The 26,710-nt window shown below is 43.6% G+C and overlaps 1 protein-coding gene across 2 annotated transcripts; it reads left to right on the top strand.

Moving 5' to 3' along the window:
* Positions 1-6,823: 6,823 nt before the first annotated feature.
* On the top strand, positions 6,824-26,359 carry CUNH7orf57 (chromosome unknown C7orf57 homolog). 2 transcript variants are annotated; one of them, XM_051200611.1, is made up of 7 exons: positions 6,824-6,970; positions 10,468-10,653; positions 12,140-12,248; positions 14,293-14,449; positions 17,202-17,299; positions 18,555-18,727; positions 25,391-26,359. In XM_051200611.1, the coding sequence occupies exons 1-7, from the start codon at positions 6,916-6,918 to the stop codon at positions 25,435-25,437; spliced, it is 825 nt and encodes a 274-aa protein (XP_051056568.1). In that variant the 5' UTR covers positions 6,824-6,915; the 3' UTR covers positions 25,438-26,359. The 2 variants fall into 2 exon arrangements, with proteins under 2 accessions (XP_051056568.1, XP_051056567.1); XM_051200610.1 differs by having other exon boundaries at positions 18,507-18,727; positions 25,391-25,909.
* Positions 26,360-26,710: the final 351 nt, after the last annotated feature.

The following is a 26,710-nucleotide window of genomic DNA, read 5'->3' on the forward strand; positions in this document are numbered from 1 at the left end:
CATAAGCCTCTCTGAGTGTCTCAGCATCCTATGCCTTACTGTATCAGATTTCAAACCTAATGGACAATGCAGAGATCTTGTATGTGTCTACTGCTTTTCTAGAAAAATTTCTGGATGCTTTGTAACATTTGTTTCAGTACTCAAAGATATCAGAAACAAAATGTAAGAACCAACCCCCCCCTACCCCCACCCCCGGTTCCGTTCCTCTCATTTTCCCCGGTAGATAACTAATTTAAAAACTGGCACCGTATTTCCATATAATTTTTAAAAACATATTTACAAATAATACATGTTATGTTTTAGACAAAATAAATGATAATCTATATACATATGGCTTCCTGCTTTCCATAAAATAGGGATGAGAAAACAATTTTGTATTAACATACCCTGAGATATATGAACCCAGTTCAGTCTTTCCTCCTGCTCTATGGTATTTTATTATACAGAGTTCATTTACTTGTTTCCGTACAGATATACGCTTAGTTTGTTTTCAGTGATAAAAGCCATGTCCGTTGCCTGTTTCTGCATGCATACCAGAGTGCACTTTAGTCACATATCTAGAAACAGAATTGCTGTCCGACAGGGTGACCTGGCTTATTTGGACCATACAATTCTAGGGTGACAAACTATTTTACTTTCAACACTTAATAGCCTCTGGTCATATCTATTTTAAACTGTGAAGTTTTTTTGGGGGGGGCAGTGTCAGCAAGATTACTCAAGAAAAATGTCTCCTCATATCCCCAACATCTATAGTTTTGGTGGACATTATGGATAATGGTGCTTTCTTACTAGCTTTGGGGATCTGGTTGCGAAGTTTGGAGATACCAGTAAAAACTTGGACACAGTGAGAAGGAAGGCTCATTCTGCCAAGTGGCAGAATTATTCACCGTGGCCCCAGCTAGAGACCCAGCAATTACTTTCCCCCACTTTAGATTCGATTACATGCTGTCCACGGTTCCACCTGTGAACACAAAAGTCATCTGAGACCAAGTAAGAGCCCTCCCCTAAGCCACACAGTCTGTGAACAGTCCGGATAGTCCTGGTAATCCTGGCCACACAGGGATTGCAGGAGAGGCACTCATCTTGGCCTGGGGCCGATCCTGAAGCATCTCTGTAGAACAGATTTAGAATGCTTCAGCCAAGATTTGGTTCATCCAGTCTAGCCAGATACCCAATGGGAAACATGCCCATCCATCTCCCAAGAGAAAGTCCCACTGGTCTTTATCTTATGGAAGACTCTGACATGTGTCTGTCACTCTACTCCAGTCTATGAACTGAGGTCTAAGAGCAGTTGTTATGCCCACTCAGGAGCCTCTTGGGAAATGAGCCCACCTTATCCCCAGGGGTAGGCCTGCTCACTTTAGTTCTAGCTGTGAGCTCTGAAGCAGCCCTTTGCCTTGGTTCCCAGTCTCCTTCACTTGTTCCTAAATGACAGCAGAGACTGCCTTGAGGACCCTCTTAGTAAAACAGAGAAATCCCCTGCAGACCCCACAGGACCTGTATCTGCTCACATACCAAATAACTGACCTGCCTCTGAAGATAGCCCTATGGACCTTGACCTTGGTTCGCCACAGGGCTGATTCCACTGATCTGTGAGCTGGAGGCATTCCAACCTAGTGCCAGGCATACTTTAGCCTCTAGCAAAAGCTATACAATGGAAGACAACAGCAGTCAAGCTTTTGTTTGACTAAAGCTTGCTCTAGATGCTATTCTATCCACCTGAAGACACACCAGGACGAGGTCTTTGCCAGCAGATATCAGTATATAAAGACTGGGAATGTGATTGTTCCATCAGAGGCATAGACACTGGGCAAGTCTACAGGGATGACAAAGAATCAGACAACTTCAACTTCAAAGTCAATAAAGTTCAAGTCAATGACCCCAAGGAAATGGAAATCTACTATTTGCCTGACTAAAAAATAAATAATAATACAAATGCTGATTTTAAAGAAACCAGGTAAAGTGCATAGAGAACAAATAATGAGACAACATCAGAACAGTAGCACATAGGCAAAACAAGATGTTCAATAAAATAGGCACAGGAGCAAATTATCAGAAATCCTTGAACCAAATTTGTCGTCACAGCCTGACATTTTTTCATAGAGAGACTTGGCAACAGATTCAGTAATCTGAAGAATCAAAAGTCAGAGTCATTCCACCTGAAGCCCAGAAAAATGGCTCAGTGAGTGAAAGTCCTTACCTTGCAAACCCTACGACCTGAATTAAATCCAGGGAGCCTGATGAGTGTGGTGATATTTTGTTTATCGTTTAACAAATAAAGCGTGCCTGATAAAGAGTGCAAACCTGATATTGGCCACACTAGTCAGCCATACAGGCCAGTCAGTGGTGGCACACACCTTTAATCCCAGCAGCCACACTAGTTAGCCATAGAAACTGGGCGGTGGTGGTGCACACCTTTAATCACAGCCCTAGAGAGGGATATGAGGAGGGTAGAGAAGCCTTGCTTCTCTGATCTTTCAGCCCCCATCCCCCCATATCTGTCTCTGGGTTTTCATTGTTCATGCTATGGATGAGGTGGAAAGAGAAAACTGACTTCTGAAAATCATCCTCTGTCTTCTACACACAGTCACACTAATAATAATCTATAAAAATTATAACTAAAAATAAATAATAAGAAAAAAGATAGTTCGTTTGAAAGTAATCAGCATATACATGAATAGGTGTGTGATGAGAGCACCAAAGGAGAAAAGAGAAAGAGATAGATTATTTAAATAAACACCAATTGGTAATGTTCTCTATCTTGGCACTGACTGGGTCAATTGGATTTGTAATGCTTCAAGGTTAAGTAAGATGGACTCCTGAAATACAACCTGTTGGGAACACAAAGGTTCTTGTGCCCACGCATCATTAGGGGAACCAAGAAACACAATGGCTTCTTAATGGGGAAGATAAAAATACCTGTTTTCCTGTCCAGAAAGCTAGGAGAGGATATTGTTAACAACCTGGTGGCCTTTTTGCTATCTGTGATGGCAGATCTCACCCACCCATTGCTTCGTAACAGTTGCAGAATTCCAGTTATGAAGTAGCTATGAAGTAATCTTATGGTTGGGGGGTCACCACAGCATGAGGAACTATTAAAGGGTCACAGCATTAGGAAGGTTGAGGACCACTGTTCTAGCCTCTGTGGGCTTCTCCATGCACGTGACTCATACATATGTGTGGGCAGAATGCTGATAGACATTAGAAATTTTGATATTTAAAAACATAAACGAGTGAGAAAAACACACCATGAGAAGCAAAGCAGAGAGAGTCATTAATGCTGGTCAAGACTTGTAAGACCCACCTTATAAGGAACCCAGGCGATCATTCAAGTTTAAATGGCAGGGAGCTAGGTACTATTGTGCAAATGGAAAACTCAATGATAAACATTTGGAGGTGAACTCTGAATGCAGTAACATTGGAAGGATGGCGGGCAGTCAAAGCAATTGGAGTACACAAGCTAGAGGATCAAAGAACCGTAACCACCATACCTTGTTGTTTAAAAAGATACAAAATATGACACTCCTATAAAGAGATGTCAGGGAAAGTGGGAATGTAGCTCTGCATGCTATGGAAGTTATCTGCTTAGATAAGTCATTTTAACTGCAATGTTTCATGTAAGCTTCACAGATACCACACACAAAAGGAAAACTCAATTAAATGGTGAGAAAGAAATCACAACACATGGCTGCAAAAAAATAAGTCACACACACATATACATACACACACACAGATGGGGGAATATACACAACTATAAAAAGTAGGAAGTCATATATGACAACATAAATTAACCCAGTGAAAAGAGCCAGACACAGAGCACACTCTGCAGCTTCACATGAGGAATGCAGAACATCACATTTACAGAAGCAGAAAGCAAGGTGGTAGTTACCAGGGGCTGAGAGGTGAGGGCACCTGGGAATTTGGAGAGGCTGTCAAACACAGCCTGAGACAGCTCTAAGACCATGAGGAGCCTGCATGCAGCATGTGACTATTGCTAACCATTCTGCCTGAAATCTGTTCAAAGGGTAGAAGGTAAGTGTTCTTCCCCCCTCATGACAAGCATGAGGTTATGGATATGGTAATTAGTTTAGTTGGGGTAATCATTCCACAATATACACATATACTGAATGCCAAATTGTATAACTAATATCTATAAAATTTGTGTTAGTTATAATTCAAAATCAAAACATCAAAATATCCTTTTTTTTTTTTTTTTAAGTCTTGACCTAAGCAAAAAGGCTTTAATACCTCCTGCAGGGCACTGAAGAAGGTGCTTACAGAGACTGGGCTTCTCTTGATGCTGTGGACACAATGCCCTTGTTTTTCTGATTAGGATGACAACCCAAACATGACATAAATGTATGTCAAAATGAAGAATTTGACCTTTAAAGTAGTTTGATTTATCCATGAAGAGAAAATGACAAATTAAAACATTGTCTTGGTTTGTGAAAATGTGCTATATTTTTACTTTGCCTGATCAAAGGGAGATCTGGGAACTACAGCAGGAGAAAAAGTCGGGAAGGGGCTCACACTAGGCCTTTTAGCTTCCTAGCATGGTAGTAATTGGTAGCAAGGATGTGAAGAATTGGAAAGATGTAAAGTCTTGCTGGTTCAAAAACACAGCTGCATTCAATGAGGGGGAACCAACAGAGACTAGGAAAGGCCAGAAGACTGAAACTTTGGAATCCATCCATACACACTTTTCTCAAAATGCTTGTAAGCAAGAAATATCTACATATGTCTACCAACAAAGTTAGATAAAAAGACCGTAATGTGAGATTACAAGACAAGGGATATCCCACACTTCTAAAGCCCGAAGCCATTCTATGACAGAGGCACATGTGAAGAAACTTAGGAAATAAAGACATTGAGATGTCTCCAAGTAGGAACGGGCTATTCTTGAGTCATTTTTCATTTCTATGTGCTTAGATTCTTACTGGTATGGCACCTACAAATTCCTTCATCTCAGTAATAGACCAAAGGTCAAAGCTGTCTTTTAAAGCATGAAGGCCCTTCATCACCACTCAGCTGATGATTCACTCTTAGAGAAATGTCAAGATCTTCTATTAATGAAGAGAGAATCAGAAAGCCATGCCTTAGTCACCACAGCTCCAGTTACTATGATCAGCTGTTTCTAAAAATAACCTGTCTTGATCTTATGATCCTCAAGTCAGGTGATGGTGAGGCCTCCAGAGATGGAAGCACTTGTGTATGGTGATAAGCTTGTGTGTGCAGTAAAGATGCTGTTCAGTATAGAGGTCTGATACTATGTGACCAGGCAAGCTGAATATCTGAGATCTATCATAATATGTTAGAGCTGGGTGGAGTACAGTCAGGGCATAAGTCCTGACACACACAAACACACTCACTCGCACGCACACACACCTGCCTGCCTCCTCACCCAGTCCTACATTATCTGCCTTCTGCTAGATTTCTAAGGCTTTACTTCTGTAACAGAAACAGTACATCAGATAGATCATTGTCAAATACACACCATTTCAAAAAGGTCTTGAACTTTAAAGGAAAAAAATAACAAGAGGGAACCACAGCTACTTACAGCTCAGGTGTTAATAGAATTTCTTAGGCGGTTCTGGTAATTTATCCTTAACTCTTGCAGAAATTGAAAGTGAGTAGTTATGTCCATTATTTGGGCAGAGTGGTGTGAAGTCTTCAGGGTAAGCATGAGATCAAAGTTCGTAGCTCTAAACTCTGCAGCAGAAGCAGGGTTAAGAGCTTTAAAAAAAAAAAAAGCAACATCTTGGCTTATAAAACAAATATTTCTGGCAAATAAGCCAAATAATATCTTGTTTGGTAATTTGAATATTGACCCAATATGAAGCAATTTCTATTATCTGAGTTTCCCAAGCATGGAACAGTGTTTCTTTAATGCACTTAAGCGACTCACTCATATGCCAATTTCTAGAACTCAGTATGAAGCCCAAGATGACCTTGAACTCTTCATGCTCCTGCCTCAACATCCCACCAAAGCGCTGGAATTATAAACCTTTGTCACCATGCTCAGCTTTTCTTTTCCCCTCCCTCCCTCCCTCCCTCCCTCCCTCCCTCCCTCCCTCCCTCCCTCCCTCCCTCCCTCCTTCCTTCCTTCCTTCCTTCCTTTCTTAACTCTTCTCTGAAAAATGTGGTAGATGCTTCTAGCTAACCTGAAGTCACTAGGGTTCCAGTAGGGAGCTCGGGGAGGGGTCGCGGCTGCTGAGGGAGCATTTAGGGCTGGCCCCGCCCTCATACTCCGCCCCACCTCGCAAAGCTGAGGGCGGTTGACAGGTGGCTCCTGCGCTCTGCTCCCATTGGCTCTGGGCACACGCGCCTCACACGCTGGTTGGCAGTCCGGCCGTTGCCCTAGCGACGCGTGCTGCTGTGGTTCCGCGTCTCTTTAGGAGTTTGGAGTTGGTCTAGGAGTCCCCGTAGGAACTTCAGTGGCAGGGGCTGTAAAGCCTAGATCCGGGGAAGCGGGAGCCTTTTACGGTGACCTCGAATCCTGTAAACCCTATGGCCCGTGATGACCTGGAGGACACTTAGTACACTCCTGTTGTCTACCTGGCGTGCACGTGCCCTTGCTGTTTACCCCGCTTAACGTGCCGGGTGCTGCCCACCACTGCGGGGTACCTACTGAATGCTCCAGGGCTGAATATTCGGTCGGTCGCATGTTCCCCTTCTGGGTGCTCAGAGTGGACTGACGCTGCGGTGCGCTTGCTGTGGATGTGCGAGTTCTTGGGTGTGAGGCGTCTGCAGGTGTGTCAGCTGGAGGCGGGCGGAACCGCGAGCACGCTGACTTTGCTCCTGTGGCCTCTGCTCCCAGCGGGCGGGTCAGCAGCGCCCAGATACCGGAGAACCCGAGCTCAGCAGCTCCTTTCTCTTCTGGACGCGGACGGACGGACTTGGTAGTAGCACCAAGCCATGAGGAACACCAGCAAGGAGGTGCAGGGCGCCTCTCACCGCTATGCTCCCTGCGGTGAGTGTGGGTAAGGGGGATGGAGTGATTCAAGTTGGAAGGGTAGGCACCTCTACTTTTACTGTTGCTGTGCAGGGGTTGAAGCCCGAACCTTTGCACGCTAGGCAACAGAGCTACCTCCCTTTTCAATGGCGAGTGTAGTCGCTCATTGAAATTCATTTTGTAGCAAGTTAACCCTCATAACTCTCACATCTTGGCAGCGGCTGTTGACTGAGAAAAGTCTCATTTTTGACAGCATCAACCAGGTTTATCACTGACTTCCTAACTTTTGCTCCTAATTTAAGACAAATGTTCCCCGTTTTCAGCATCTGGATCCGGAAAGCTGAATTCACTGAAGGTTCGTGGGTTGTGCACACCTGTTTTGAAGCTGAATAGGGAAGGAAGACATTTCCTGGTGCTGTCGTCGCTTTTCTCTTGTTTATCCTCTATGTCTAGATAAGGGTTGGAGACAGAAGAGAGAGAAGAGGGCCTGGTTTTCAGCTGGGAGGGGACAGTTGGAGCCATGTCATCTGCATGGAGGGGAAGAGTGTGACCTTTCCACATTTTCTATGCATGCTAGTTCATGTCAATGCTGGTGACAGCCTGAGAACTGGGGTGGGCTGTATCGCTCCTGAGGCCTGGACAGTTCTTAACCGGTCCCAGGCTCTGTAACCTTCCTGTGACTTCTGCGTGTCCTAGGAAGTGTGACCCATGCTGATAGACACTCAGTGCCAGATGTATTCAGCAAAGCCTATGTCTTCTTTACACATTTAACCTCATGGCACCCACAGGAACCATCACCTCATTTTAGAGACCAGGAAAATAAGGCATGCAGAGTGTGAATTAAGTTGCCCTTGGAATAAGTACACCTGCCAAATGGCTTTTTCTCTGAGACTATATAGCCTAAAAAAGCAGTCTGTGCCCCTATGGGCATGCATGTCTATATAACGTTACCTGTAGTTTAGAAGCCAGAAATTGGGGCACCCTATAGTTTGGTTCACTGTCTCTTATGGCCTCTGCTTCCTTATTTGGGAAAATAAGTGAAAATAAGGGCATAGCATCAAATGGAAAAGCTGTACAGAGAAAAGCAGCCAGCCAGTGGTTGATCTGGTGCCACATAAGTACAAGCATCCTACAGTGACAAAAGCTAAAAAGATACCTCTGTGTCCCCTTTACCTCCTACATGTGTATGCTAGGTGGCAATGGTTTGTCCTTACTGATGGGGCCCAAGATCTCTGAGCTGTGCCTGTGTGCACATTTACAAATGCCTTAGTGTGCTCAGTGCCTGTCCAAAGCTTGCAGTAATGAGATGGCAGAAGATACAGTGTTCTCTGTGGATTAATTAGCAATCAACACACAGAGAAAACATAAAGCAAGAACCAAATGACTTCCCTCTAAAAGAAGAAACAAGGAGCTGAGCCCGGTCAGTAAAAGGCTGCTCAATTCTGATTCTTAATTCTCTGGGATTCCTTGTGCAGGTCTTCCAAAATGGATCACGTTGACTCAGCTAAGGAGTATTCTTTAGATATTTAAAATTTCCAGATGAAATAGCCTACACTTTTAGGCAGCAAGCCCAGCTTTAGTTATAAGAAAAAACTGATGGTGTGGGCATTTAGCTTCAGAGAATATCGACTTCTTGCTTCTATGTTTGTTCTAGCATATTCACTGCTGTTTCCCTGTGCCCTGACTCTGAGCAAGCAGCATGACTAATCAGCTACCCACATAGTTGTAAAAGGAGACAGAGATCTCTTGTATGCACTGGCTTGCCTGAGTGTGGGGCCCATTGAGTACAACCTGAATGGCAGGTTGGAGAACAGGGGAAGAGCTGAGGTCGCAAATCAAGTTCAAAGTCCATCTGGAGGCAGAATTCCCTCTTTTTTAATTTTTCTTAAGATTCACTCAACTGAGCGAAGGAGACTCATTCTGTTGTAGAGAATCATCTGCTTTATTCTGATGTAAGTGACAATTCTCATTTTGAAAAGACCTTCACAAAAGCAATGAGAATAATACCCGCACAAAGTCTGGATACATACTGCCACAAAGGACCAGGTTCTGTGTTTGACTCTGAATGCCGTGAGTCTGAAAAGTGTTATGAAACACAGCCAGCATCCATGCCACAGAAATTGTGTCTTCTTGTATTTTTTTTAAAAAACTTAAGTCTTTGTTTCCCAACTTTTCCATTGATGTGATTTTTTTGTTTGTTTGTTTTTTGTTTTTCTTTCTTCTTTATATTTTGGCATCTGGTTGATTTCTGATGCAGTTTGCACAGTTCTCTCTCACCCATGCGTGTGTGTGTGTGTGTGTGTGTGATACATCAGCACTAGTAACTTAGTAACTCCAGGACTTTGAGACTTTACTAATCCCTCTGTTCCTTGATAGAAATTCCTGCTCTGGGACTGAATGACTCTGGGGAGTCTTATGAGTGCTTCCAAGTCAGCCTGCCCTGTCTCCCGCTGCGTGCCATCAGCTCAAAGTCTAGGGCGTATCTTCATTTCACCAGGCCGTGCTCAACTCCTCTCTATTTCTGCAGAGGGTTGATGTCACCCTGGGGAGGAAGGAGGGACAAGTGGCCCACACTCCTCTCCTTGCTCCCTATGAGCTCTCCCCAAGTTCCCTCTTTAGAAGTCACACAATCTATACTCACCATTTTCCCTCAGTCTTTCCCAAGGAAGACCTTTGACATCTGGGGCTTGAGAAGGTTTTGCATAAAGGTGATTGCTCCTGCCTGGTGGATCCCCCTTTCAGGACCCATCTAAGCCTCCATTGCTCCCCACTGCCCACTGTAGCCTCCAGCACAGTTCTTGTGTGCAGCTGGGCTGCCACTGGGACACAGGGTTGTCTGGCTGCTGGAGGGTGTGGGAGGCAGGCGTTGGCTTTCCACATAGATGTTAAGCAAGTAAGGCTTCTTGGACCACACCCCAGCCTACTTCCTTCAGCTCTTGTAAGAGTGACAAACGAGTTTGGTCAGCTTGTGTGTCTGTTACAGAATAATAGTATTTTAATGTCTGAGGCTTATCCAATCCTGGCCAGTATCTGGTTTATCCATAATGGTTTAAATGATTTGGCATTTATTCAGATCTGCATGTCACCCAACATTACCAGAAATACAGCTAAGCATTTTCCTGGGGTATGGGGGAAGGGCAAGAGGGAGGGATAGTAGGAGGGGCAGGGGGGAGGGAAGAAGACAGACACAGGGGTTTTGGATAGTTTCTAGAATTACTGCAACAATGGAAAAGGCTTTGGGAGGATGACGGGGGGGAGTGGGGTCAAGAAGGCGGTGATGTCCCTTCTATTTGCCTTAATGGTTGATGTAGTTGGGGACTCTGGAAAATTAACTTATGTTCTAGGTTTCCTGGTCCTGATTAGTATTACATGTTCCAGAGCAGGCAACTCTTTTCTTGTTTGTGTGCTCTGTGTTATGTGCTTCCTGACACATATGTTATATGCACACAGAGAAACTGTCAGGCAGTAGAGGGCTTCCCTAGAACCCTATCTGACTGTGCCTCCCTCCTGTCTAGACTGGTATTACCATCTACCTGTGAAGCGTTCTGAGAAGGCTGTGGGTGCCCCACCCGCATCCCAGATCCCAGGGCTCAGTGACTTGGGAGACTCCCCAAATGGAAACATGCCCCGTGCTCGGAGATACTGGATAAAAGAAACAGACTCAGAGTATGTGAAGCTGGCTAAGCAAGGCGGCAGACCTGGTAAGCCCTGTGTGAACTAAGTGGCTTTGTGAGCAGAACTCTGGGGTTGGGGGGGATTAGGAAGTAGGGTGGGAGCAGTGTTTCCAATCTTATCCACATAAAATATAACTGTGGTATCAAGATGCTTGTTCAAGCTCATTTTGGACATTGGATATGTGTAGTCTTCAGTGAAAATCAACTTTAGTACAAGCATGCAAGGAAGACATATTGAGTTTAATAGAAATCACTGCTCAGAGGGTTACTCCCAGATGTCTCAGCTAGGCTTTGCAGCACCCAGAACTGAGAAAGACTAAAGTTTTCCTTTCTTCCCTCTGGCTGTCACTGTTACTACGTTGAATATCAGAGGAGAAATGGTAGCCAAGTCTATGCTTGAGCATTCCAAACCTAGACCATATCACTTGATTGACTCAGCCAAGGGCAGATGGGGCGCAGGATCAAGGCAGCCTTTTCTTAGCTCTATCTCCTTGCTCTTCGTTCAAAGAGATGATTAAAATCGGATGACACAGAGACATTGTCTTCACTATGCTGTGCTTATGTGGGGGCTGACTTTCGTGAGCAGCAGCTCAGCCACAGAGGATGAAGGGACAAACCTGCCTGCAATATGCCACTCAACAGTGCTGAGACCCCAATGATTTTGGTAGCAGTGGGAAATGTGGGGAGAGAAGACGGCATTGACTAAGCAGGCAGGATGTGCAGGGGAGTCTGTGTTAGGAGGGATCCACATCATCCTTTCAATCTGTCCGAAGTCGGAAAATCTTAACAACGAAAAGTCTTTGAAGTTTTAAAATGGGAAGTTTAAGATTTCTCACCAAGAGGAGTAAGTCAATACACTTTCTGCTGCTACCATGGCTATGGGAATTGGGAATTATTTTGCTATTGGAATTACCTAGCAAAACCCGTTCTTAACACTTACTGCCCTTGGACACCAGTGGACAGGAGGGAGAGGAAGGATGAGAGGAAGAAAGTCACTGGGGAGTAACGAGGCAATTGGGAAGGAGCCTGTGCTGGGTACCTCCCCGAAAAGCCACAAAATCTGATACATCCACCTGGGACTTCCCATCTGGGAACCTGGAGGAAGCAGCTTCTCTAGGAAACAGCAGTGGGGGTGGGGCAGACCCACAATGGTGGACCAGACTGTTGTAGGATGGAGAGGAACATGGAGGTCGCTGAAGGCTGAGGAGCATTGCTCACAGCCCTCGGAGATCTCAGAAGTGCAGAGATGAACCGCTGAGGGAGTGCTGATGGTGGCTGGCACAGATGCCAGCTAAAGACCAGAAGCTCTGTGCACACCCAGGAGAAGATAGCATGAGAGGTGGAGCGTGCGTGAGGGATGTCTTTTCCTGAGTGCCAAGCAGGATACTCGGCTCTCAGCCTAGGTAGAGGCCACCCTAGGGAAGATGGCACAGCCCCCAGTGTGGAGTGTTGGTAACGCCACATGCCCTGTGGGCAGCAGGACCACATATAACAGTGTCCCTTTCTCTTTGAGATTTGCTGAAGCACTTTGCTCCTGGGACCAGGAAGGGCTCGCCAGTAGCCTACTCCCTGCCAGACTGGTATATCCACCACAGCAAGCCTCCGACTGCCCTCCAGCGAGAGTGAGTATCTCCAAGTCTCCCACTTTGTTGTCTCTCTCTAAATATATATAAAACATGGGTGCCAGCAAAACAGTCCAGCAGCTTGCCAAGCCTGACAGCTGAGTTCAACTCCCCAGGACCCACATTGTACAAGTCAGTCGAGAGCCAACACCTGCATTTTACCCTCTGATCTCTACATGCTCACCGTGGAATGTGTGTGGCTAAGCACAAATTAACAAAAATGTCATAAAAAAATAAGTTTGGGGAAAAAAAATCTCGTTTTGAATTGGAAAGTTACAAATATCTCGTATTTCCAGAGAGTGGTATTACAGCCCTGAGTAGGACTGTATGTAATAGCTAATGTTTTGAGAGATGTGGCCTAAACCGACAGGAAACTAGTGTCAAGAAGACACACAGCCATGTCCCCTCAGGGTGCGGCTCTTTTGTCCACTTATTAGGTAGTAGCTTTAGGTTTTTATTCTTTGTCCCCTGGGCTCTGGCCCTGTCTGCCTACCCCAGAGCTGCCTGCCCCAAAGCTTTCTTCTCACTGTGGGTGAAAGGTATTACACACAAGGAGAACCGAACACAGCTCTCAGTTTCTCAGATGATCACAGAAGGGCAGAGCCATGGTCTCCTACCCTGTCACAATGTTACTATTGTTACTTGTGACCATGCAAACTTGACCCCTTCAGATACCTCTCTTGGTCTGAAAGGAAGCATAAAAAGTACAATTTTTTAGGGTTTATTTTTCTGCCTTTTAAAGACTTGGCCTTTTGTTTTGTGTGTTTGCTTGAAAGATTGGATCAACACAGACATCTTCCCACGTTGTGTGCAGTGTTTCTTGACTGGCCCCAGACACCCTGTGGGGTTGTGGTTTTTGTAGGTTTGTTGTTTGTGTTCAGGACTCTGGTTCTTCCTGTTTTATTTGCTTTTGTATTTTTATTTTAAGGTGTGTTATTTTATATTTTAAACAGATTCCAGGCTGTTTGGGGCCTCAGAATTTGAGGCCCAGGCTGACCTCAAACTCATGATCCTTCTGCCTCTATCTTGGCCACCACTACCCTGGCTTTGTTTTTAGTTTTTAACACATAAAAAGAATACTTTTACATGCCTGTGGCAAGTGAATATTAAATTCCTATCGTTTTTAAGAATAGTTTGTAGGCTAGACTTGTGGTACACAGCTTGTTTTGTTTGTTTGTTTGCCCTGAATATCCTGAAAGTCACTCTGTAGACCAGGCTAGCCTGTAACTTGTAGATCCCCCTGCCTCTGCTTTCTGAGAGCTGGGATTAAAGGAGTGTTCCACCACCACCCACAGTTTTAATTCCAACACTAGGGATACAGAGGGTTCTCTGTGAGGTCAATGCTGAAATCAAGGCTAGCCTGGTTTACATAGTGAGTTCCAGGCCAGTCAGGGATACATGGTGAGACTCTGATTTTTTGTTTTTGTTTTGCTTTTTAAGAGTTTGTGCTAAGTTCAGAAAAGAAGGGGAAGCAGGTAGAGAGAAAGCAGGAATGGGCAGGAAAGGATAGGAGGCCCTGGAGCTGACAGATTGTGTGGGAAGACCAGTTGCATGCTTGCATACCCACATTAACATTGGCCATCTGACAGGGCAGCAGGTTGTTATTAGTTAAATGGTAACTTACCTCTTTGAAGGGAACAAAGTAGTAAATGTTAGTCTACAAGAAATAATTATAATTTATCCATTTTCTAAGCTCATACTTTAGAATGTCACCTTGTGATTTCTTTTGTTGTCCTGGGGACCGTGGGACCTAGCATGGAGAGGGGCTGATGTGTTTATTCAGTGAGAGAAGTAAAGGGCCTGCCTGCCTGCCTGCCTACCTACCTACCTACCTACCTACCTACCTACCTACCTGTGTTTTCCAGGAAGATTGGGGAAGCAGAGAGACAGATAAACCAGAGGGTTGAGAAAAAGGAGGGGGATAAGGAGGAAATGAGGAAGGAGAGAGAGGATAGAGGTAGAGAAGAGGGAACAATAAAGAGAAAGGGGGAGCCTAAAATGGTGCCAGGTGCCAGGCTGTAACGTGTCCTTTCTGTCCTTGCAGAGTCCCTGTGGTCTCCATACCAGATTACATGGTGTATGAAGAATTCAACCCTGATCAGGCCAATGGTAGCTATGAGTCCAGACAAGGCCCCTTTGACTTTGACATGAAAACAGTTTGGCAAAGAGAGGCTGAGGAACTTGAAAATGTGAAGAGAAAGGTAACCATGCTGCTGAGTGGGCGTCACCCGCATCTGCTTTGCCCCTGTGACTCCAGGAATAATTAAGGGAGTGTTCCTTAGCTGCTGCTACAGCCTACTCAGGCCACCTGCAGACCTGGCCCAACCCTCCACTGTGCTCAGTGCTGAGTTCTAAGCTCTGTGCTCTGTTTTAAATTTGAAATTGCTAAGAAGCTAGCAGACACATTTTCTTCCTGTGTATGTTGGCTTTGTAGCTAAGATTGCCTTTTACCTTCTGGAGCCTAACCAGTTAACGGTGTCTTTGGGGAGACTGTCCTAACACTTCCTATCCTGCATACAAAGAAAGGATGCATTTATGTGTGTTTAATATCCCATTTTTTTTTTTTTTTGGATATTTCTATCTTATTTAAGTACAAATTACCCACAGTGCTCCTCACTGATAAGGAAGGAGAGAGGAAGTACGTTGTTCTGCAGAGATGCTCAGGGGTATTTTGACTATGAAGTCATATGTGGCCTGCAAGGCAAAGCCTTTTCAGAGGACTTGACCTATTTGAGGAACTGGAAATCCCAGAAACGAGCCGTGAGTGGCAGATGGGTTGGAGTCTCTACACCTGTCTGTACTGTTCCTAGAACCTATAAGAGCATAGCCAGGCCCATGCCAAATAAATGCTCTACATTGTGGCTAGCACCAGGTCTGAAATGAATTTCAGCACTTGACATACCAAAATTTTCAGGTGAAGTGGTGGCATTTATGTTGAAAATGGCAGTGGTGTTTAAGACCGAGAACAAGAATGGACACCATTGTGGTTTCAACAGCAAGGGGACCAGTGTGTCTTCTCAGTGCCTCTGAAAGAGAGGGAGTTCCCCTCAGATCATGTGGGGACTTGGTAGTTGAATACCAAGACGGCACCCATTGGCTGTGGTGTTGGTTCTTCAAGCTGCCCCAGTGTCCAGCTGTGATTGAGGCCTTGGGCCACTAGTATGAGCCCTGCTAACGGACTCTACTGAGGACTAGGCCTGTCTCCTGATAGTGTATAAGTGGTTGACTGTGTAGAGGTGAACCCTGAGCAATGAAAGGAAGGCTTGCCTGGTAATGAGGGTTCCAGCATATAGCTTGAGAAAATTTAGAAAGCAAAAATGCTGCATCACTATAAACTCTGACTTCATCTAATAATCACTCACACAGGGTCCTGCTGACTGCAGAAATACCTGGAGCCAGACTGTCCTCCACCTTCTCAATGCTAGGAAAGGTAGAAGCCAGGGTTGCAGACACCGATACTTACTGTGCACTCGTTGAAGGGACAGTGTTATGTAACTCAGGAAGAGACACATTATGGAGGGCCCTGATGGCCTTAGGGAAGTAGTGTCCTCATCACCACTGGGCATAAAGGTCCCCAAAGTGTGTATTCTGTAGAGCCTAAGGAGTTTTCCTGTTCTCAAATCTTGCAGAACCTCTGGGCACGGAATTATTTCAACACTTGGCTATTGTCCTAGACTTTGGCTTGCCATCCTGTCCAGTCTGTCCCAATGATGCAGGTTGTCCTGCCTCTCGGAGACCATCCGTCTCCAGCCTAGGAAAGAACGGGATGCCCATTGAATCCTCTGGCTGTCACTCAGCCTGACATAGACTGTGTCCTGTCCTTAGGACAGATGTATCAACATTCTAAAGGGTGACTCCAGGATGCTCTTTTCATCTTTCATCTGAGGTCATTACATGGAATATAGTTCACTTGTTACACAGTATTGATCCACAATCTTCTAACAAATGCATACCTCATGTAAGCACCATAGACACGGAGCTACAGAGCAGTTCTGTCGTCTCTCAGATTTCTCAGCCCCTTTGTCACCAATCCCTCCTAATTCCCATCTCTAGCAGTTACTGGTCTCCTTTAAGCCTTGATTGTTTTTTGTCTGCTTGACACAAGCTAAGGTTGTCTGAAAGAAACTTCAGTTAAAAAAATGCCTCCATCAGGTTGGCCTGTAGGCAAGTTTGAAGGACATTTTCTTGACTGATGACTGGTGAAGAAGGGCCCAGGCTATGGTGGGTGGTGCCACATCTGGGAGGGTGGTCCCAAGGTGTACAAGAATGCAGGCTGAGCAAGTCACACAAAGCAGGAGAGGGCAGTCTTCCTCCACGGCCTCTGCCTCCAGTTCCTGCCCTCCAGTTCCTGCCCTGCGTTCCTGCCCTGATGTCCCTCTGAGATGGTGTGTGACCTGAAATCATAAAATGAAGTTGGTTTTGGTCATGGCATTCATCACAGTAACAAACACCGTCTAGGATAAATCTTTCTAGAATCTCAAATCAGTGGCATCAAGCTAGTGACTACAGTCCCTCTGGCCTGCCTCTGCCATGTGGAACGGTGTGTCAGGACCCTAGCCCTTGTTATTGTTGTTCTTTTGTGGGTGGCTATTTGTTTGGTTTCCAGTTCTTGGTGACCATTACAAAGCTCCCATGAACCTCATTATACATACATTTCCGTTTTCTATGGGCTGGTGGACCCCTCCCTCCAGCAAGACCCCCTCAGAATATCTGGTATCCCCAGAGCTCACTAATTGTTTTCCTTCTGAGCAGGGGACCTCTTTACTTAAATACAGCAACTGTTTTTGAAGCACATTTTGTCCCCTTTGCAAGTCATCCTGTCAACTTAGTGATTATTTGATTTTATTTATTGTAACAGCCTGTGGCCACACGGAAGGTCCAGTACTGGTGTTTTTGCTGCTCTTGGAGTCCTTTCTTCTACCCTAAGTCATAGATTTGTATCTCTCCACACAGGTGAAACTGCCAGCCATTAACTCCAAGAATCCCAGCAAAGTGGGGACCCCAGTTAGCCACAAAGACCTTGAAGGAAGCAGGCTGTCCCTGCCTCCTATGTAAGTGTCCAACTTATAAGAATGAATGCTGTTTGTATGAAGATTGGGTTGATTTTCTGTTCTTCAGCCAGGAGGCAATTGTGAACTGATACCACCTACTGACCCGCCCTAACCCTATCCAGACACAGATTTGCCAATGGTAGCACCCGCCTGCCTTGCCCACAGAGCCCTGCCCAACCTGGCCTGAGAACCTAGTTGCACGTTTACTCCTTCCTTAACACCAATGTTACCTCTTTGATCACATGCCTGGCCTCCTTGCAGCCTGCAGCTTGTGGCATAGGTTTGTGGTTTGTGGTTTGTGGCCATGTGTCCCTTGCTCATGCACTCCGTACTGAAACTTACTGCCATCAAAGCCTGAGCACAGGGTTCCTATCTTGAGTGCAAGCACTCCGGCTCTGCATTCTACTGGGATTTCTTAGATATGTTGACACCCGTTGGTCTTCTAGCTGATGAGTAATCCTGGAGGCCTCTGTGTCACCGTATTTGCCAGAAGTCTAGTTTAGGAGCAAACAAATGTCATGAATTTCTGACTGAGTCTTCAGACAGCTTCTCATCGGTGAGGAAAACGATCACATTCGATACATCATGACAGATGGGGAGGGACTTGCCAGGGAAATTCTTAATAAGGTGGTTCATGAGTCCGAAACTTGTGGCTTGGGAGGTGACAAGCGCGTGCTTGTCACCTGTCTGACTGGAAGGCTCACACTACTGCCCTACTACTTTTCAGTGTCAATTATGATAAGATCTCTAAGCTGAAGTGGGTGACAGATGACAGGAGACAGCTGTGCAGTGAGTGGACAATAAGGAAGACACTAAGGCAGGAACAGCTATCCTAAGTAACCCATTGTTAGTGTGTAGGGGGAGGGGTATTTTCTAGAACTTCTTTGTGTGATAAACCAGTGTTCTTACCAGATTTTACTTGGGTAATAAGAAAAAAAAAGGGGGGGGGGTTGGGAAACTGGGCTGGCTAAGTATGGTATCACTCGTGTATAGGGATGCATTGAGACCATTTTATGTTTGAAATGGGGAAAGATGAGAGACATGGAGAGAGTGAGAGATGGGGGAGGGGAATGGAGGCAGAGAGGGAATGGGCAGAGCTCAGTACCAGTGTTCCTTCCCAAGTTAAGTTCCCTGAACACTGCCGCTGGTTTTCCTTTTTAAGTTAATCTTTGCCCTGGAGTTTAATATTTACACGTCTCTCTTTAAGGCCTGGTCCAAAAAACAGTTCACCAACAAACTTTTCCAAACTTATCAGCAATGGCTATAAGGATGAGTGGTTACAGCAGCAGCGAGCTGATGCTGACAAGAGGACTCCAAAGACATCCAGGGCATCCTTCTCCACCCAGTCCACAAAGGAATCAGAAAATACCCAGGACACAGAGACGCCCCAAGATCCAGAGGCCCCGGAAGACCCTGAGAAAACCCCAGGTGAGGGTCATCATGACATGCACGTGTTTTGTGGTGAGAACGGTAGGTGATTTTCTCATCCCCTGGTGTGTCTCCCAGTGAGACATGCAAATAGAAGCCATGCTAAAACTCCACAGAGGTCTTGCCATATGGGGTAAGCATTCAAATAGTGTGTACTTGGGCTTTTTTCTTTTCATTCAGTTGAGAACGCAAAAAATTATGACGGATGGGGCTTCACGTTTTTATTATATTTATCAAAAATCTTGATACTCCACTTGGTACAACAAAGTGTAAAATACTGTATTAGTTTTAGTCTTCAGAACGTAGAGAGTCCTCACATGACACCGCCAGCGCCACTGCCATTGTCCCACATGAGCTTGTCCTCTGACACCCCATTCACAGGACACCTTCTGTCCTCTGAAAGGAAACCCAAGTTCAAGCATTCCATTTCTCTGTTATCAGCACTTTTTAAACTGAGTGATTTAGGATGCCCAGAATACAACACTGGCTTTTTTTCTTAAGCATTCGCAGAAGCAGCCGCCCAGTTTGCTTGTTTGCACCTGTGGAAACTTACTGCAGACCATTTCAATTTCTGTCACTGATGATACTGAGAGAGCTTGCTTCTTGAAAAAAAAGTCATTCTTTTTAGGCTTTGCTGCTTTGAGTAATGGCAGAGACAGCAGGAGTGGGCGGAGTGGGTGCAAGCATTTGAAATGCTAGGGTATTGGTTTGTGAGCAGAGCTCTGTATAGCTTTGCATGTCTGACTCCTCCCTGTATAGATGGAGTATGACTGCCAAGCAGTCTCCATCCTTATAGAGATGACCAGCTGACTGGTGAAACAAGGGTCCTCTTGAATGTTACAGAGCTGATAGAGTTTTATGGCTAATTGCTACTTGAAGTAGAATAGACTTTTTCTCATTTTTTGAATGTGGGTTATCTTTTTTAGATTTATTTTTATTCCTTTTAATTATGTATGTATGTGTGTGTTACTTGTTTCATCTATCCATCTCCTCATGGGTCTTCCAGCTGATATTCTCTCTTGGCTACTGTGCTCCAGTGAACATAGGGCTGCAGGTTGTCTCTTGACTTCCTGGTTCCAGTTCTTCAGGGATACATACCCAGGAGTGGGAGGAGCTTCCTGCTGATTCAGGATACATACCCAGGAGTGGGAGGAGCTTCCTGCTGATTCGGGATACATACCTAAGAGTGGGAGGAGCTTCCTGCTGATTTCTGTATGTTGTGCTAAGGCACATTCTTGCTAACAGCAGGCTGTGGTTCTGTTTCCTCACATCCTTGCCAGCAGTGTTTTTAATCTTTTGATTTGTTTATCTTATGTGTATAGTGTTTTATTTGCATGAATGTTTGTGTTCGACATGCATGATGGGTGCCAGCACTTGAATCTCTGGGAACTGGAGTTAACAGGAGCCACCATGTGGGTGTCGGGAATAAAAATTGAGTCCTTTGTAAGAACAGTCAGTGGTTTTCACCACTGAGAAATCCCTCCAGTTCCATCTTTTTATCTTTTAAAGAATAACCAGCTGGGTGTGGCACATGCCTTTAACCCTAGTACTTGGAAGGCAGAAGCAGGTGGATCCCTGAGTTTGAGGCCAGCCTGCTATACAGAGTTCCAGAGCATCCAGAGCTACTCAGAGAAACCCTATCTCGAAAAAAACCAAAACAACAATAAGAACAGCAAATCACTGTGGCATTTGTAAGGTGTCACTTAAATGTGGTTTTAATTTGTGTTTTCCTAGTGATTATCAATGTTAAACATTTTTTCATATACACATCGGCCATTGTATACATTCTTTTGGAAAATGCCTATTCAAGTCTACTCCCTAGCTTTCGTTGTTGCTTTTTATCTTTTTGAGACAGGACCTCACTATGTAACTGGAAGTAGCCTACAACTCTCTCTATGTTCCCAAGGCTGGCCTCCAACTCGTGGCACTCTTCCAGCTTCAGGCTTTAAAGGCTAAGATTATAAGCATGAGCTACCAGGCCCCGTTCCTTTGCCCATTTTTAAAACCATCAGTTTCCTTTCTTGCTAAGTCACTTGAGCTCTGTATATATTTTGAGTACTAATCCCTTGCCAGAAAAGCTGTTTCCAAGGGTTCTGTCCTATTCTGTGGGTTGTGCTTTTATTTTGTTGATTTCATCTTTTTCTGTACATAAACTTGTTAGGTTGATACTATCTCATTTGTCTATTTTGCTTGTGTTGTTTGTATTTTGACAATATAAATATCTATATATAAACACCCAACATATACTGTGTAACATACAATATTTATATATTTATATATAATAGAATATTTATATGTATTCACACATATACATATATAGATATTATTTATAAACATCTCTGGGGCTGGAGAGATGACTTAGAGCAGTGGTTCTCAATTTTCTTTCTTTCTTTTTTTCTTTGGTTTTTCGAGACAGTGCTTGTCTGTGTAGCTTTGGAGCCTATCCTGGCACTCACTCTGTAGACCACGCTGGCCTCGAACTCAAAGAGATCCACCTGCCTCTGCCTCCTGAGTGCTGGGATTAAAGGCATGTGCCACCACTGCCTGGCTGCTTCTCATTTTCTTAATGCTGCAACCCTTTAATACAGTTCCTTATGTTGAGGTGGTCGCCAGCCATAAGATTATTTTCATTGCTACTTCATAACTGTAATTTTGCTACTGTGATAAACGTAGTAATGTAAATATCTAATATGTAACCCTTGTGGGGATCATGACCCACAGGTTGAAAACCACTGACATAAAGGTTAAGTGCTTGCTTCTATGGCCAAGGAGCCAAGTCCAGCCCAGCACCCATATCAGGTAGCTAGCAGGGGGCTGCCTATGACTCCAGTTCTAAGGGAGCCAACTGGCCTCCCCAGGCACCTTAGCTCATATAGTGTAGCTCATGCAGCCACACACTACACATAAATAAAAGCAATAATGATACATAAAACATATTGTTTAAAAAAGAAAGGAGTCAAACCCAGAACCAGCACTAAAGATTTCCCCTGCAGTTTTCCAGAAGCTTTGCAGTGATGGGTCATTTGTTTAAGCTTGTAATCCATACTTGGGTATGATGTCCGAGCTGAGAGTCAACTTTTATATTTTGCTTATGGGTATTCATTTTTCAATAACACTTAGAGAAAGCTCTGTCCTTTTCTACTATATATTCTTTCTACCTTTGTTGAAAAGCAAGCTTAAGTCTATAGATTTATTTAGGGGTGCTAGCCTATCTCACTGTTCTATGAGTCTGATTTTATGTCACTTTATAAGCAGATTATGTCATAAACATAGATAAATATGTCTGTGTCTTTCTACCATGTCAGAGCTAATTGAGTAACAACACATTCACCATTAACAACCACACACACAAGTAACAGTGGGTTTGTTGGCAGCAATTTGCCAAGCAGTCCTGCTCCCCTTGATAACTGCCTGAGGCGAACACAAGTTCCTTCATTCCAGGCTTAACTAACTCTCCAATCACACCTTACACATCACACAATAATTATATCTCCATATATGCAAGCCATAGAGCAGCCACAGAGGGTATAAGAGACCACAGCGGAGTTCAAGGAGCTCCTAAGACGCAACTAGAGATACACCAAGAGCTGACAGAGATGCATCTCTGGGGGCTGGGGGACGGTGTGGGGAAAGACTGTGCTGAAGCTCTGGAGACAGTCTTTTGATGTATACACTGAGTGGGAGGTAGCAGTAACCATTGTGGTGTTATATGTCCCTCATTTTGGAGGTCTAAGTGAAAATGTTGTACCTTAACCTCAGTCTGGTGTGTTCAGTAAATTCTTGGGCCTGGTTTTCTTGATCAGATTTTAATATGCTCCTGTGTTTATAGGTTCACAATGTACATTGATAAATTTATATGGTAACTCCCCTTTTACTGCTAGTAATAAGTTAGTTATCATTTCTGTGCCTCTGTGGGTGGTTCCAGACAGATGCTGGTGTTTATATGTGGGACAGGATGCAGAGTCATCCTGTCTCTGTGTACTGCAAAATGTAGCCAGCTGATGCTTTTCAAATCGAGTGCTTCCAGGCAAGACACATCCTGAGGAATGACGGTAGCCTACAGTGCAGAGTAACTCAGGGCAGTGCCAGCTTGACCACCCCTTCCAGGCTGCTTTGTTCTCCCTGACCTTGTCCTGTGCTCTGGAGTAAGGTCATGTGATGCCTCCAGTTTTATTCTGTGTGTCAGGACTGCTTTGGCAATTTAATATTTCATAGTTCCATATGAATTTTAGAATTTGTCTCTATTCCTGTGAAAAATGTGATTGAAATTTTGGTAGGGACAGCATGGAGTCTGTAGATTATGTTATGGGAGTATGAACAACAATATCAATTCTTCCATGAACATGCAATATTTCCCCATATGTTTATGTCCTCTTGGATCTCTTTCATCATCTTTAACCTTACTTCATTTACCTGTTTGGTTCAATTTACTGTCAGGCATTTTTATGCTATATGTATAGGCATGTCTGTATGTGTGTGTGTGTGTGTGAGAGAGAGAGAGAGAGAGAGAGAGAGAGAGAGAGAGAGAGAGAGAGAGAGTTCTGTATCCTTTATTCTAACAGTTTGTTGTGTGTTCTTTGAGATTGTCTATAAATAAGACTGTGGCAACAAGAGATAATTTACTTCCATATATAGGAGTTTTTCTTTTTTTTTCTGTGTCTAATGCTCTGGTTATGATATCTGTTGTTAGACTGAATAGAAGCAGCATGAGTGACCCCCTCATCTTAGAAGAGAAGCTTCAACTTTCTACCACTGATTATGATGTTGACTGTGAACTTGTATACAGTGTGCATTGTTTTGAGGTAGTTTCCTTCAGTGCATGAAGATGCGATGCTGAATTTTTAAAATGTTTTGGCTGTGTCTATTGAGATGATCATTTAATTTCTGTCCTTCATTCTGTTAATGTAGTGGGGTGTGTGTGTGTGTGAGAGTGTGCATGTGTGTGGTGTTAAATTGCTCCTGCATACCAGGAATGAATCTCATTTAATAACTATACACGTTCCCTTTAATGTATGGTTAATTTTGGTTTGCTAGCATTTTGGTAAACATTTCTGCATATGTGTTTACCAAGGACTAGCCTGTACTTTTCTTATCTTTCAGTGTCCTCATCTTGTTGGGCATGAAAGTGGTGTTGGCTTCATAAAATGAAAAAGAGAAGTGTTTCTACCTTGTACTTTTTGGAGAAGTTTGAAAATGATTGGTAGTATTTATTCTTTAATGTTTGATAGACTCCAGCAGTGACTCGGTCAGACTCCAGACTTTCTGTCAGAGTCTTTTTTTTTTTTAATCACAGATATAGGCATTTAGCCTCCTTACTCATTTTAGATCTGGGCACACTTGGTACTCATGCCTGTCTTTGTAGGATTCATGTTTATAGGAACATGTACTTTGTTACTGTGGTTCTCTCTTACTATCCATTGCATTCTATTGCACTGTGCCTTTGCTTTCTGATTTGCATTTTCTACTTTAGTTATAGATTTTTCAACCCTTTCCCTTTAAAAACATCAAAAACAAAATCTTCACTTTTTTATTCTTTCCCTTGTGTTATCAGTCTTTATTCTTGTTGGATATTATTTCTTTTTTTTTTTTCTGTTTGGCTTTAGAGCACTCATTTTTAGAACCCCAACTTAAATATGTGCATGCAGCATGCACTCAGGCTCCTGCATAAGCAATGTTTTAGGATTCTGCATTTTATCCTCAAGTAAATAAAAATTACCTCACCGTAAGTATGTATCTACATGCACACATGTAAGATCCAACTGAGGGATAGGACTTGACACTAGTGTGAACGTATTACCTTTCTGGGAAGTAAGTCATCGCAAGTACTATATAATCCAGGTGTCACAGTGTAATCCATATCTCCGCCAGCAGCAGGTCCTACTTAATTACAGAAAAACCATTTTACCATCAAAATCAGTAACCCCCCCCCATAAACAGAAAAGCACAATGTCCTTGAGGAAGGGGCTGGGGACCTGCTGCATGGGAAGAAGGCATCACCACTGAAACCCTGGCCCCTTCCCTCTCCAGGCCTGGTACTGATCATGCATCACAGTTTACATTTTATAAACAACAGTGAAAGCAGGTGGTGCCTTCTTCCTCCCTACCTGAAAATGCTCCTCTCTGAGTTGTAACTTTCTGGAAATGAATTTACTCAAAGTTTCTGATTATTAATATTTCTTTCCCTCCCCCAGACATAAGGTTGTTGCTATTTTAGCATGATCCTTTACAGACATTCTTGATGTGTTGGCATAAAAAAAAGTTGGCTGTTAGTTAGGTCACATGTCCAGTTATAGCCTTTGGGAAAGGTCCCTAGTTAATGAGGAGGTGTGAGAGTTGGGGACAGAGAGACAGATGCCACACAGAGACCTCTCTCTAGCCACACTGCTTAGTTCTGTCCTGTGCATTGGCAGCAAAGCTCTGCATCATGGGCGGGCAGGCAGGGATACAAAAGTGTGGTACTTGCTTTAGTGCCAACGTGGGATGGAGCCTTGTGTTTCCCAACCATGATTTGTGCTACACAGTAGGATTGCATGCTCAATTTTCATAGACTTTTGGGTTAACCTTAGGAATAGGAGCAGAAATATGTGTGTCATATACTTTCCAACTAATAAGTTAAAATGTTAAGTTTATGAAAAACGCAGCTTTATCTTGTTTGCATTACAGATGCAGAAGGATCCCCATCAGAATCAACGCCTGCTGAGCTCAAATAAACCTGGATATGCTATCTGGGACGAGCTTTTTAGTTGCTATCTGTAGAGTGACAATGGGCAGCTACATTTACAGGCTTCTGTTCTATTTTATTAACATAGAGTCTAATGGAACAACCTGCCTCGAGTGTAGTTGAGATCACCATAGCAAGCATGGGGTAAGTGTGGGCTTTGGTTTCTTGCATTTCTCTGGGTGGCCGTGCTGACCTGGTGACTTCTGGGACCAGAGTCTTCCTAAAGTTGACCTCTACCATCCTGTCTGCACCACAGTGCTGTAAGACTCTGAAAGGGAAGAAACTCACAAGCCGCAGCTTCTTCCGGCATTTGGTCCCATAACCTTTATAGAAACAATTTCCAGTTACATAGAAATGACTAATTCTAGAGCCATGTGACATTATTTTATTATGCCTTGAAGTTTTAAGCATTCCATATAAAACATTGTAACATTACTTCATAATTTTTGCTAATAGTTTGAGTGAAAATTGAAGCCCAGAAATACCAAATATTTATTATTTTATACCTTAGGTAAAAAAATATATATTTAATCTCAATTAGGCTATTATAATAGGCTTCACAAAAACATTTTAGTAATCAGACTGAATGCTCTTGTTTTATAAATTTTATTGTTTCTATATTACTAATTAACATTAAAATATATTTTATATTTTATTCATTAAAAAAAAAACAATTATCTTATCAGGAAAAGTTCTTAGGAAGCCAAATAGGGTCAGCACTTCAGTGACATTCCTGGAATCAACTTATCATGCATTTGCTTGGTTCAAGTTTAAATTTCAAATTGGTTCTTTAACTGAAATACTTAATTGAGCACTTACATCTCTATCACTTTATCAGAAGGATGCTACTATGGTAAAATATTTCCAATATGTAAAAATATGAATAACTATGTGTATTCAATAAAAATAATAATGCCACTATAGTACAGTTCCCTCTGCTTTTTTTTTTTTTTTCCTTTTCCACCCTTTTCTTTCCTTCACTTATTTTGCTAGCTACCTCATTTCTAAACATTCCCACTTACTTGGAAGATCATTAGGAATAGATATCAATAATGAGACATTTTCAATTGTTTAGAAGATTGCTGAAGTAACAGAAAACCATGGCTTGTGCAAAGAAGAGACACAATTTGGGGTAAAAACTGATGAACACAGTTTTAGCCTCAATCACTTAAGAGTAGTTAGGGTTGACCCCATAGTGACCTCTCAGGTTGGTATAGTAGAGCTTCCACGGTTTGAACGTGAAATACTCCCCCCACACCAAG

This window comes from Phodopus roborovskii, unplaced genomic scaffold, assembly GCF_943737965.1.
Source record: "Phodopus roborovskii unplaced genomic scaffold, PHOROB, whole genome shotgun sequence".
Taxonomy (NCBI): domain Eukaryota; kingdom Metazoa; phylum Chordata; class Mammalia; order Rodentia; family Cricetidae; genus Phodopus; species Phodopus roborovskii.

Coding starts and splice junctions, on each gene's coding strand:
- CUNH7orf57 (XM_051200610.1), top strand. CDS start 6,916: ATGAGGAACACCAGCAAGGAGGTGCAGGGCGCCTCTCACCGCTATGCT. Junction 10,654..12,139: donor TAAGCAAGGCGGCAGACCTG/GTAAGCCCTGTG, acceptor TTTCTCTTTGAG/ATTTGCTGAAGCACTTTGCT. Junction 12,249..14,292: donor CCGACTGCCCTCCAGCGAGA/GTGAGTATCTCC, acceptor CTGTCCTTGCAG/AGTCCCTGTGGTCTCCATAC.